General features: G+C 39.8%; 1 protein-coding gene across 12 annotated transcripts in view; it reads right to left on the bottom strand.

Annotated features, from left to right (window-relative positions):
• TIAM1 (TIAM Rac1 associated GEF 1) overlaps positions 1-13,217 on the bottom strand; it is a 189,933-nt gene that overhangs the window by 55,754 nt on the left and 120,962 nt on the right. For all 12 annotated transcript variants that reach the window (XM_083735895.1, XM_083735897.1, XM_083735904.1 and 9 more), the window contains 2 exons: positions 4,620-5,064; positions 456-628 (listed from right to left, as the gene is read on the bottom strand). In XM_083735895.1, the coding sequence (XP_083592021.1) occupies positions 456-628; positions 4,620-5,064 (618 nt within the window). The remainder of the gene's footprint in view (positions 1-455; positions 629-4,619; positions 5,065-13,217) is intronic.

Raw genomic sequence — 13,217 nt, 5'->3', positions numbered from 1 at the left:
TTCTATACCCTGATCTGCAACATAAAGAATTATTGGTCTGTGAAGTATATTTTCCCCAGATCTTCTCAACCCTAAATATATTGACTGCATGTTTTACACATCTCCCTTTAGATCCTAGATATTATTTCCTTGTGGCAGAAGACGGTGCCCCAAATATGTCACAACATAGTGACTGCTCTACATAACACAGTCTGGCCCCCCTAAGAAACTGGAAGCAGATCTTTATCAACTCTAAGCTGAAGAAAGTCACAAAGCCATTTGGTTGCATCTTGACACTGAAGTGTATTGGAACGTGCCACAAAAGCAAAGACTACCCGCTGATAAAATAATTAGGCCGCTAAATAATCAGGTGTGAAGGTGCCATCTTTCAGCTGCTGGGACACCATTTGGGTCTTTGCCTGAAGGAAGTGCAAAGAAAGAAAACAATTATGTAATGAACCAAGGACAGAACAAACCTGAAACAGAAAAGCATCACCAAGGGAATTGCTGAGGCAGAAAACATAGTCTTTCTTTGGGTGCTCAGGCACTGCTTGCACTATGCTGTTTTCCACCCAGACAGCATGTTTTGGGATGCTGTTGTGGTCTATTCCAGATCTGCCATCACTTTCGTAGAAGAATAATGTGCATCCTTAAGAAAAACAGCAAAGTATTAGGAAACTGCACACCTGAACAAGATAACACTGCAACCCTGTATCAAGCTTAGCATTGAGTTTCATGTTTACAAGCTATACAATGTCAATATTTCAAAAAATCAAAAATCTTAACACATATAGAACCTGCAACAGTGTGGAGTGCTGCTTTCAACCATTCACGCCTTCCTTCATAATACCTCATTCCATTTCACCTGGGTTCCTATCCCAATCTCCAAGAGTTAATCAGTATGCTGTGGCTGCTGCGCTCTCTCTAAAGGTTCCCCCTTGCTTTTTTTGTATTTATGCAAACCTTGAGACTCTTGTTACAACCCATCTTGTGTGTTGGCCCAATTAGCAAACAGCACTCTCAGCCTGAACAACAGAAACAGGGAAAATGATGATGATTCCAGAAAAAGAATGCTTTAGTGTGATACAACATTGCATAGGCAATTTATAATCTGTGACCCTTTGTGACTGTTTTTCACACATATCATGGGTTTCTCTACATGTCTCTTTCTCAAGAGAGCTCAGATAGTTGAAATTCCTTAATCACAGTACTCATTTGCACAGCATGCTCCAGAAAGTAATATGTTTTATATACATTTATATATGTTTTATAAATGCTGAATATATTTGTGTCAGCTAATTGCTAAAAGGTTGTGGTCCTTTAAACCTGATATGTTCTTCAGGTATGCATTTTTTCCCTAGCACTGGTTTGAAATTTAAAATAAAAGAATTTAAAAAATCTCTCTGGCCAGGAGACTACGGATCTCTAACAAAAGTAACTAGCCTAGACAATAATAAAGCTACAACATATATTATCCTCAAACACACCCCTGCCAGTACTTCCTGAGGTCTAGACTGGTTCATGTGCAACCCTTCAACCTTCAAAGTACTTTTGTGTGACTCAAAAGCAATTCGGAGACTCGAGGAACCAAAGGTTTTATTTTCAACGTGACATTTCTGGTCTTGATCTACAAGCAGCTCCACGACACAAAAGCAAACATGCTACTGCTGTAATGTATGAAGAAGAAGAAGAAGAAGAAGAAGAAGAAGAAGAAGAAGAAGAGGAAGAGTTTGGATTTGATATCCCGCCTTTCACTCCCTTTAAGGAGTCTCAAAGCGGCTAACATTCTCCTTTCCCTTCCTCCCCCACAACCGTTGTAAGGAGATGGAAATAAGGAAAGGAACTTTCCTTTTGTCCTAGCATGGTTTCAAAATTTCCTATGGTCGAATTTATATTGCCCCTACAATGCCTTTGGCAATATGAGTATAGCCTCAATCAATCTATATAATGGTTGATGCAGGTTAATTCTTCTGTGGGTGGACTGGCATTATAAACTCAGCTCCTCCCAGGGGGCTATGGGGGTTAAAGGCAGGTCAAATTGCAAATAAATTTGTGAAAGTAACAGGCCAATATTAAGTGAAAGTAAAACCAGTTGTTAAGGAGAAACAGACCTGAAACTGATTGGCTTTAATGATTTAAAAAGCTAAAATAAAACTGATGCCAGTTTCAATGTTTTATGGAGGTGAATAAACAGTCAGCATGTAAATAAATTTTAAGGAGTCCTTAAAGGCTAACAAATTTACTTTGGATTTTCTGGACTACAACCCACTTTTTCACATGCAGGAAAAGATACATTGAGTTGCACTTTTACATATGAACCCAAATTCATGCCAGCCTTTACCCACAGGCACAATTTAACATATTGGTTTTTATGCATCAATCTATGAAAAGGGGGGAGTTAGCATGCAAATACATTGATGCTTAAAAACTATGGTCTGGTCTGAAAAACATTTCTAGCATCAATTGTACATGTTTTACACAATTAGATTGTGTAAAAGTAAATATATTTTATTTGGGTGGAGGGGATGCTACTAACTGATGAAGTCCAAACTTTGAGAAATGAACTTTGAGGAAATTTCTGAAAAGATAAATCTGAGCTCATTTTATTAAAAGGCAGCAGAAAACAACCCATAAGGTTTCCATTCTATTAGAATATTTTAGCTGGTGATCAATGTGTTGTTATCAACACAGAAACTAATAGTTACTTGGAGTTAAGGTAGAATTGTAAAACTTGGAAGGATAGAATTGAGGTTGCAATCCTGCACCTACTAATCTGTACCACTGAGAATGATGATGATGATGATGATGATTTATACCCTGCCCATCTGGTTGGGTTTCCCCAGCCTCTCTGGGCAGTTTACAGCATGTTTAAAAACATAATAAAAACATCAAGCATTAAAAACCTCCTGAAACGCTGCACTCAATGGAATTTGTTTTGAATAGATATGTATAGGATTGCACTGAAAGCATTCATGCTTTATCATGTAAATATAATAAACATCACTCTGGTTTCCTAACAGAAAATTCTCATTTTGTTTGGTTTTAAAATTCTACATCGATTTTCTGCTGTCAAGTAATCTGCGGTTACCATGTTAACCCAAGACTGGCAGATACAATATTTTCAGCAAAAAGTACTTTTCAGCAAGACACAGCAGATGTTAACTTCAAAGCCTAAATACAAACATTATTAGACCGTTATTAAGCCTTGGTAATCCAAGAAACAAACAATCAGTGTAAGTCACACTTTAAAGTAACACCTCTTTTATGTTCCTTCTTTCCTTCCAGATGGCTCTTTGTTTATTTTCACCACACCATCCCACTCTCCCATCACGCTGCCTGGACTGGGATGATTATGGCCTCTTCCTTTGCTCAGTCAGCCATGGTAAGTCTCTGATCTATTTCCCTGACCTCAGTTGCAATGTTACATGCATTCAGCTCCGGCAAACTGCTGCTCCAGGCAATGCTCATTACCAAAAGGAATAATAGTGAAATCACAAGGCCCACCTTTTATTCCTTGGGCTCAGCAAGTAACCTTCCTGTCTTTTGTGACCTTTCTGAACAATATAAAACAGAACTTGGTTGCAATGTGACTTCCCCCTTTTGATCTGCTTTGCTCAGAATTCGTTTTTTGTTTTACTTTGGTCTCAATTCTTAAATAGATAGAATTAGAAAATGTATTTTAATTTGGAAGGAATCGTCCCAAACAGATCAAGGAAACCTATTTAGGTAACAGCTTGTCCTCAGTTTTCTCAGCCTGTTTAAGGGAGTAGATAAGACTTTTCAGAACTGTGGTTCTCACACTCCTATTTCCAAGCCCTAACATTTTCAAATACATGCTCCATCTTAAGCGGAGAAGCAGAGGCAAAACCGCAAGAAGAATACCTACATTTCATATGAGCAGATTCAGAACCATCTCACCTAGGCTACACTTGCCAGACACACTGGCCCTATATGAAGAGCCAAATGGCCACAGATGAAGAGCCAAAGCATTGGCTTTAAAGGACTGCCGTCACAGATTGGTTTCTAACATTCACTTTCATGCGCAGATCAAAGTGGATGAAGAATTCTGGTGGGTTTGAAATTATGCTTATAGCAAAAGCAGGGAAAATAAATAGCTAGTGGAAATAAAGACATGCTTAGAGAAGCTTCATGTTATATTTTGCCAGTTCCCATTATCTTTTACTGTCTGTCCACCTGTACTGTCCCCTGTACAAATAGCTCTTCACAAGAAGGAGCATTGGCATGTGTGACAGGCATATTTTGGGTCTTGGTTTTTTGCATGTCATATCTGTATCTTCTCTTTACTCCAGGGAACTCCAGGTAACATTTTAGCCCCAGATCTACTCTTTTGTACATGTTTCCATAAGAGGCAGACTAAGACCACTTCCTGAGCTTCCTGCCTAAAACTGGGATGAGAAACTGGACTTGTTTTAAAAAATTGTGTTACATAAAAAAGGAATGCCTAGTTGTGCAACAAGCCTTTTGCAGTTATTTTAATACATTTCATCTTATACTGCACTTTCAGAATATTGTGACCCACCCAATAAGTAAGCTGCTTAAGTAATACAAGATCTTCACTGCCACCAAATAGTTGTTGTACTCTCTGATCTCTTAAGTAAATAAGGGTGTATTCACAGTACCTTTTAAAGAAACCCAGTACTGCTTCCATTTCCTCCGTGCGGCTAACTCCACCTTCTTGTTCTTTTTGTGTACGAGAAAGTTCTTCACTGCAAGCGCTCCTGCTTTTCGTACCGTCCCCTGGCCTGCTGTAAGAAGTATGTCCGACTGTCCTGGGGAACTCAAAGTCCCACTGCTCTGTTCATCGCTCAGGGCAGATCCAGCTTCATCCAAGTTATCATTGGTGCTACTCATCTCCAACTCCCTCCGGAAGTTCTCATAGACTCCCTGACGAGCCCCATCTCCAGTAGAAGAGCTGCCGCTGTCGCTGCCAGCAAAGGCCCGGCTGGTCGTTGGAGAGTAGCTGGAGTTTGTGGCATTGGAACGTCTGGAAAGGAGGTCCGTGTCAGTCGTTGCCCCCTCAATCCCACTGTCTGCAAATTCACTCCCTTCGCCTGCATTCACATCCTGTATTAACACAGTAAAGAAAAGCAAACAATGTGGAGAAATGATGTCTCAATATAGTTATTGCTTACTTTTTGGATAATTCTAGTACCATTCTTTTGCCTAAATATAAAAGAAGCTCCACATCAAAATCAATGAAGTTATTCATTGCCCCATGTAAAAAATGTCTATTTAATTTATCTGACTGACCCGTTGATTACTCTTTTAAAACTTAATTGTTAGTTATTTATTTAACATAATTTATATACTGCTTAACTGCAAAAACCTCTAAGCAGTTACACGGAGCAGAAAATGTACATTTAATCCTCGGTAAAAGTTTATAAAGAACCGATTTGACCTATTTTTCACCTCAAAATATTAATTAAATCAGCAGTTTAAAAACATATGTTAAAAAATAAAATTACATACATGTAAGTTTTATATAGAAAGTGATTAAATATATTTATTGGAAACAATGCAGCATTTCTAACCTTTAATTATGGTCAGTGTGAGAGACTGAAACATGTGTTTAAGTTTTTAAATCTATTTTAATAAATTAAATATTTTTTAATTGAAAAGATAATATATACTCACTGAGAATGCAAATGCAAAAAGCCAACTTTTTTTAAGCTGGACTTTGCTGATAATAGGTTTTGCTGTTGCTTAAAATGGCATGATCCCCTGACCCTCAGGCATATCTTTGGCAGGTACAGGGGGTGCAATAAAAAGGAGGGGGTAGGAAGACTCTGTTGCATGGGCTGAGTCCTGATAATGTTTCTTTGGATCCAAGCCCAATACTGAATGATATCCCCCAGTTTCTAATTGCTATGTTAAATCGGAACAACCTAATTTGTGTGCCTATGGTATATCAGAACTGAGGCATAAAGTACCTAAACATTGCTTAGAAATAGTCACCATTCGACTGCATGGGACTTTTTTCTATCATATGCAAAGGTCTGGAATACCAAACAGATAAAATAAAGCATTTTGGTTGCCATTTCAAAATATTTTCTGCATCTTATCAATGTTCAATAGCTGCAGAATATGATGTTCTTTTTTAAATGAACAAAAGATTCCCCACCCCCACCCCAAAAAAGTGAGAGGAGAAAAACAACCTCCAATGGAACGATGATTGCCCCTGAAAATTCAGAGGGGAAGTGCTAAATATAGATGTATTGAAATACGACAATTCATTCTTGATATCTCTTCAGATTATCACTTTACTATTATTCCCCAAAGTAGATGCATGTTAAAAGCTGTCAAATTTCCATCTCTTTCTGGCTAGAGGGTAGTTTCAAAATGTCGAATTACATATTCTTAAAATATATGCAAAGTAGTTCATAGAGCACTTCCAAGGGATAGGAAATGTGGAGAGAAAACAAGCATCCCAGCTAGCGGATCAAGGAGAATGTCTTACAAATCTGATTGGGTGCTCTGAGTTAAGTGGTACAGCTGCTCCCTAGGCAGAGCTCCCTTTGAAATAGGACTGAACAATCACACCACTTGGAGCAAAGAGCTTTCTGAATGCTGGAAAATTGTGAATGGTCGCTGGCTGATGGGAGAGTCTGCTCAGCATACTGGCTTATGAATAATAATTCAAATATATTGGAATATGCTTTTCACTTCTGCCCACCCACAAAAATCAAACTTATGCTTATACATATGCTATAGTGTGACATGAAAAGTACAGGACATAACCCTTTCTCACAGAAAAGATGGAGTGGTGTCATCGGCCAGGCCGCTGGGACAGAACCCGTGAGTCCCACTCAGAAGAATGAGGCGGACCCACAACTGAGCTTCTCCACTTTCCCATTAAGTCCACCCAGTCCATTGCACCACTGCAAAGAGGTACACAAGGAAGCAGTCTGGTCTTGTGTGACTTCCTGAAAATCTTTAGATACCAGGTCCAAAATGCAAAGTCTTGCATCATCCTAATTTCTCTATTTCCGGGATTCAGCCTATATTCAGCAATCTGAAGACTTGAGGGCTTTGTTCTGTTCTTTATCATTCACTGAACTGTGGCAATTCCCAACATCATAAAATAATTTCCTAGTTCACTGGAACACACTTAGAGAGGAGATTTTAGAGAGACCCACTGGAACATGGGCTATATACCTGCCTATCTATCTATATAATTTAGCCACAGCAAAGGAGCATGGGAGTTAAATAGAGTGGGTGGGAAGAGAGATTCCAAGAGGTTGCTTTTGAAATGACTGGCTACCAATACATAGCAAGCCTCATTTTACTACTGTGCAAATGTCAGTATTAGACTGACACAGCCCCTGTGGTTAATCTAGACCAAGCTGTCAAAAAGGATAAAAATAAGAGTCTCTCTGAGGAGGATTAAATGCTTCTTGTGCTTGGTTATTAGAAAAAGTGGGTCATCCTTATATGTAATTAATTTCTAATCTCATCGTTATGAAATGGTTACTTGGTATTTTAAACACCGTTTCTAAGTAAAGGTTACTGAAATATCCATATTTTTGTTTGTTGTCTCTATTTTTTTTTTTTAGATGTCTACTTTAATAATACAGTGGTACCTCGGGTTACAAAAGCTTCGGGTTACAAACGCTTCAGGTTACAGACTCCGCTAACCTGAAAGTAGTACCTCAAGTTAAGAACTTTACTTCAGGAAGAGAACAGAAATCGTGCGGCAGCAGTGCGGCGGCAGTGGGAGGCCCCATTAGCTAAAGTGGTGCTTCAGGTTAAGAACAGTTTCAGGTTAAGAACAGACCTTCGGAATGAATCAAGTTCTCAACCAGAGGTACCACTGTAATTGTTTTATTGAACTACATTTAGTACAGCTCAATAATATCTAAGTGCATTTTAAATAAGAGCTACTGAAGCAGAATATTAACCAGAGCTATTAAGAGAAATTTTAAACTGTTACATATGAATAGAATGGATTTGATAGTTCAAAATTATTCCCAATCTCTCCAGGACTTGAGAATTACAGCCCTGCAATACTGCTTCCAGCCACCAGCCACACAATCCAAAAAGTGCAGAGCATCCTACAATATTATCTAGGACAGGACCACATGAAGGCACCAATAAATAATACCACATTGTGCTCATACCGGACAATAAAATGGGTATATAATGTAAGATGATGGTGATTATTTGCTGCAGTAAATGGGATAACCTCTCTTTTAAATGTGGAATTTTATTTTGAAATAAACTTTAAAAGATACATGAAACAATGAGGAACAACACCACATAACAACTTCAGAAGTCACTAATTGTGTCGGGTGTGGGGACTCGCTGAATACTGTTCCTTAGTAATACATGGTTACATATTTGGGGCAATTAGAAGCTTAAGGAGAAGTTCCTAAACTATGGAGTAAATTAGCAGAAGCTTGAAGGCCTTCTGCCCAGGAAATAAATGGAAACCATTTATTTATTTATACGCCATCTTTCATCTGAGGATCACAGCACAGGCTGGTTCTGCAATAAGCTTGCAAAAAGTTTTATGTCCCAGAAGTCAATTCTGGAGACAAAACAGTATTTTTGGATTGAACACAATGAGGCTGCTTCCAAATTGAGCTCAACGCTCTAAAAAGTTATATCTTATGCCACTCTGTAACGTATTAAACTGTTTATATTTTACATAAACACAAAGAAACCAATGACATTTCCTACAGGCACTTTAAAATGTTGTGATTAACACATTTCTCGCTTTCAGTTAAAAGCAGATCATCTGAAAGTCACATAAAATTATCCCTTGACAAAAATATTTCACAACTAATCAGTTTCACAGTGAGCGAGTGAGTCAGGCATTAAACAGGTGGGCTTTGATTAAGTCATCATTTTGGGCATATATGACACTTGGCTCCATGTTCAGATTTGCAAAATGCTCGCTCATTCACACATCAGAAAAATACACCTCAGGTGGTTTGAATTCTCATGGTTCCATAGTGACTACTAGCCCAAAACCTTTGGCTGAAATTCTAAGTAAATTTAGTTCTGCTTCACATACTACATTACTGAAATGCACATGGACTGCAAAGTTGCTGCAGTCAGCTTTTCAGAAGCAGTAAGCCTAATCTGGAAATCCCCTCAAAGTGATTCTGGAACTCGTGGATAAGGTGTAGCAAAGGAGAGCCCTGTAGAGACATCCTCTTTTTATGGTGTAGACTAAGGATAGGGAGCCCGTGGTTCTCCAGGTGTTATTGGCCTCCCAACTCCCATCAGCCTCAGCCAGCATGGCCAAAGTACAAAGATGACAGAAGGTGGAGTCCAACAACATCTGAAGGGCCACAAATTCCCATTCCAGGTATGGGAAGCATGAAGCCTACTATTCCTAGCTTGTGAGCATCCCATCTGAAAACTCACATGGGGAGGAAACAAGTAGATACTGAATGGCTCTGACACAAGGTGACTTGAATGAATCAGAAGCACATGAAGGATACATCAGAAATGGCTGTATGCTATCAGTATGGAGTAATGGTGGTAGGTATTGAGGTATTGAATTAATGGAGGTAAATTGAGGATAAAAGGGTGTTTTTTGTTTCATTTGGTACTTCTACAAAACTGCTGATACCTTCCCGCTCTTGCGCACAAAGATGGTGATATTCTAGGACAGCTCAAGTTAAAAACTGATGAGTACGTGATAGGCCACCTATTACAGATTATCTGCATTTCCTTTACAGCTCTGCGAATTCTACAGAACTGAATGTACTACAGAGGAAGGAGAGCTGATACTCTGGAAGGCAGACAAGAAAGGTCAAAAAAGCACAGGATGAGTCAGCCTTTTAAGCATGCAACACTTTTAAAAAAAAAAAACCACCAATAAGCATTTATAGAGCTTCAAGTGTTCAAAATACCTCACCTACCTCTCAGCAGTTCTTAAAAGAGGCCCATAAGACAATTTTTTACTATCCCCCTTCCTATGCATTATTAATTGCACATATTGCGGAAACTGGGTGTTTGGAGGAGAGTAGGGCGCTGAGCCTAAGAGAATATTCACTTGCTAAGGCCATCTAGTAAGTTTAATGCATGTGGTGAGATTTGAATTTAAACTTCTTGGCTCATAACACACACTCTCAGCCACTCCATTAGACCATGAAGAAGAAAAAAAGATTTAGGACTGGCAGGATGTGTGCTATATATTGCTATGAAAACAGAAACTCTCTTTGCTGGAAACAAAGGCCAAAGCTGATCCAGGGAGGATAGTACTTTAACTTTTAAGAGCTATTTTGTGTGCAAAGCCTTCCAAAATATGAAATGTTACCAGGTATTTTACAACTTTCCTGGAAGTGAAGTTCAAAAATAAATCACCTCCACTCTACAAAAAATACATCACCTCCACCTGCACCTGAGTGAAACTCCACAGGATCCATATGCTCATTGCATAACAGCTTCTCTTGCTTAGGTTGCCCGGAGGGTAATCTCCAGCTTTTTCTCAAGCTGTTTCTCTAGAAGCAACAATTAAAAGGAGTGAAAGAGGGTTTAACCCTTTCCTTTCACAAATCGAGTATAGATTGCAATGCCTAGGTAATATAAAGAGGAGAACAGGTACAGGCACTCTTCTTCCCCCCTCTAAATTATTGTTCTTACAAATCCAGGGAGAGCTGGTTAGGTTGAATGGATCTGTACTGAGTTTGTTACATGGAGGCATGATTAGGTGATTGCTTCAGGAAAAGCCTCGCCTTCAACCCACAAGTACCCCAAAGGTACCCTTATCACGCTATCTTTGTAGCACAGGAGGGAGCTTCTGCAGTGTGATGAGAATACGGGAAGCACTTAATCAAATGGGAATCCATATTGAGAGTCGTCCCTGCAGAGCAATGCTCTGTCACTTCACTGCTAGAAAGAAATGGAGGTTCTCTTCCACTAGACATAATACTGGTGTGTGTCCTGTCTGTTTTCAGGTACTGGGTACCAGTAGATTAAAAAATGGCAAATACTGTATTGGCCTGAATATAAGCCGCACCTTTAAAATTCAGGGGGGGGGGGGGAGAAAAAAAGACAATATCCAAATATAAGACATTCTCTTAAATTTCCACAAGCACTCACACCTATTCTACTTTACCGTATGTCTGTTTCAGTGGCGACATTGTAAAAGCACATTTTTGTAAGGTCGCAAATTTAAGCCACGGTCAGAATCTGCGGGGGGGGGGGGTGAGGCTTATATTCAGGCCAATACAGTGACATTATTCCAACACTTTCGCCCTTGTTTGATAGACTCTTAGCTATCTTCTTCTCAACTAGAGAAACAATTCCAACACTGCAGCACATAAACCCCTTCTTGTTCTCTGCAAACAAGGCCATAAATGTATGTTATCATCCATCATATAAAATGGAGGAATTTCGAAAGCTACAGCTGAGTTAATTTTTTTTAAGCTGGTATATCACCGAAGGAAGTAAAATACCTCATACTTATAATGTTACATGCAAAAATCCTCCAGGCTTCAAAATTATTTTTTATTAAGTGCATTCATTACCTACCCTTCACCAGAAGGTCCCAGAGGAGGCCACACGATAATAAAACAGTATAACACAAGAATCATAGCAAAAATCACATCATTGCAACCCTTATAAAAATCACTATCGGTGGGATAAAACAACCAAAACATTTCCAAAAGATATGCCTTAGCATGCGAGAACTGCACTATGTTAAAAAGATAAAGACCAAATCTACTGATAAGCTTTTTGTGAAGGGAGGAAAGAAGAGAAATCTGTTAGCAAAGAAAAAAGATAAGAGTAGGCCTCTTCCATCAGAGAGTCCAGAGATCCAGTCAACCAGGGAAGACACAAGGAACTCCTTGCCCAAGTTCACAAACTGCAGTGATCCCAAAACACAGAAAAGTCTGTGATATGTGGCCTGCAGTTCTGTTGAACTCAAAACCAGCCCCAAAGTATTAAGCTACAGTGTATCTTCAACAAGACTGTATGCATATTTACTAAAAGAACTTGATAATAGTAGCCCAGTGGAATATAAACCATCCATATTACTGCCAGTCTCCAATTTCCCCACAGTGTCTGTCGTATACTTTCCCTGCAATGCTAAACCTCAATATGGCTTAGTTGCTTATTCTGCCTAGCTTTTTCTTCTGCAGAAGGAAGCAGAACCTCACCCATTTCCTAAACTACATAATTCAGTAGCAGAATCCAAAGATACAGAGGTAGGTTTCTTTCCTAACAACCTACTGGGCCCCTCCCTACTATCCACTTCCCAGACCACTGGGCCCCTCCCCAAGGATCCAATTTCACACTCTCCTCTTAATGCTCCTTCCCCTCTGACCAGCGCTGCCAGAAGTCTCCATGGGGGTCACAACAGGAGGAAGGGTTGGAGCTGCCCATCTCAGGCAGTGCACTGTTTTTGCAGGCCCTGGGCCAGCACCTCCTCTCCTCCACCAATTCAGGCTCTTCCCGTAAGTCCAGTAGCCTAGAAAAAGCACCACTGAATATCCAGGTTTGTATTTCCCCTGCAATGGGAGGCAAAGCACAGGGACCAATTCCTTTCTTTTTGTGAACTCTGGACCCCAAAAGTTCATTTTCTCCTCATTCCAAATCTGCACAGCACTGTTTTATGGTAAACACAGGACAGCACTTGGCTGGCTGTACAGTGGCTTTTGATACCATCGACCATAGTATCTTTCTAGAGTGACTGTCCGAACTAGGGTTGGGTGGCACCTCTTTACGGTGGTTCCAGTCCTACTTGAATGGTCGTTCCCAGAAGGTGTTGCCTGGGGAATGCTTTTCAGCCCTGTGGAACCTTCAATGTGGGGTTCTGGAGGGCTCAATCCTATCCCCCACATTGTTTAACATCTACATGAAACAACTGGGTGGGGTTATCCGGAGATTTGGAGTATGCTGTCAGCTGTATGCTGATGACACTCAGCTCTAAATCTCCTTTACATCTGCAGGTTAGGCAGCAGAAGTGCTGGACCACTGACTTTCCTTGGTAATGAGAACCAACAAACTGAAACTCAATCCAAATGAGGCAGTGTTAGTGGGTGGTTACCTAGACAGGATGGAACAAAAAAAATTCCTTCCAGTAGCACCTTAAAGACCAACTAAGTCAGTTCTTGGTATGAGCTTTCGTGTGCATGCACACTTCTTCAGATACTTCAGATGTGTATCTGAAGAAGTGTGCACGCACACGAAAGCTCATACCAAGAACTGACTTAGTTGGTCTTTAAGGTGCCAGTGGAAGGAATTTTTTTTGTTTTGAC

Source organism: Podarcis gaigeae, assembly GCF_964106915.1.
Source record: "Podarcis gaigeae genome assembly, chromosome: 4".
NCBI classification, from domain to species: domain Eukaryota; kingdom Metazoa; phylum Chordata; class Lepidosauria; order Squamata; family Lacertidae; genus Podarcis; species Podarcis gaigeae.
The sequence above is the reverse complement of the archived record's forward strand: the minus strand, read 5'-3'. Positions and strand labels throughout refer to the sequence as shown.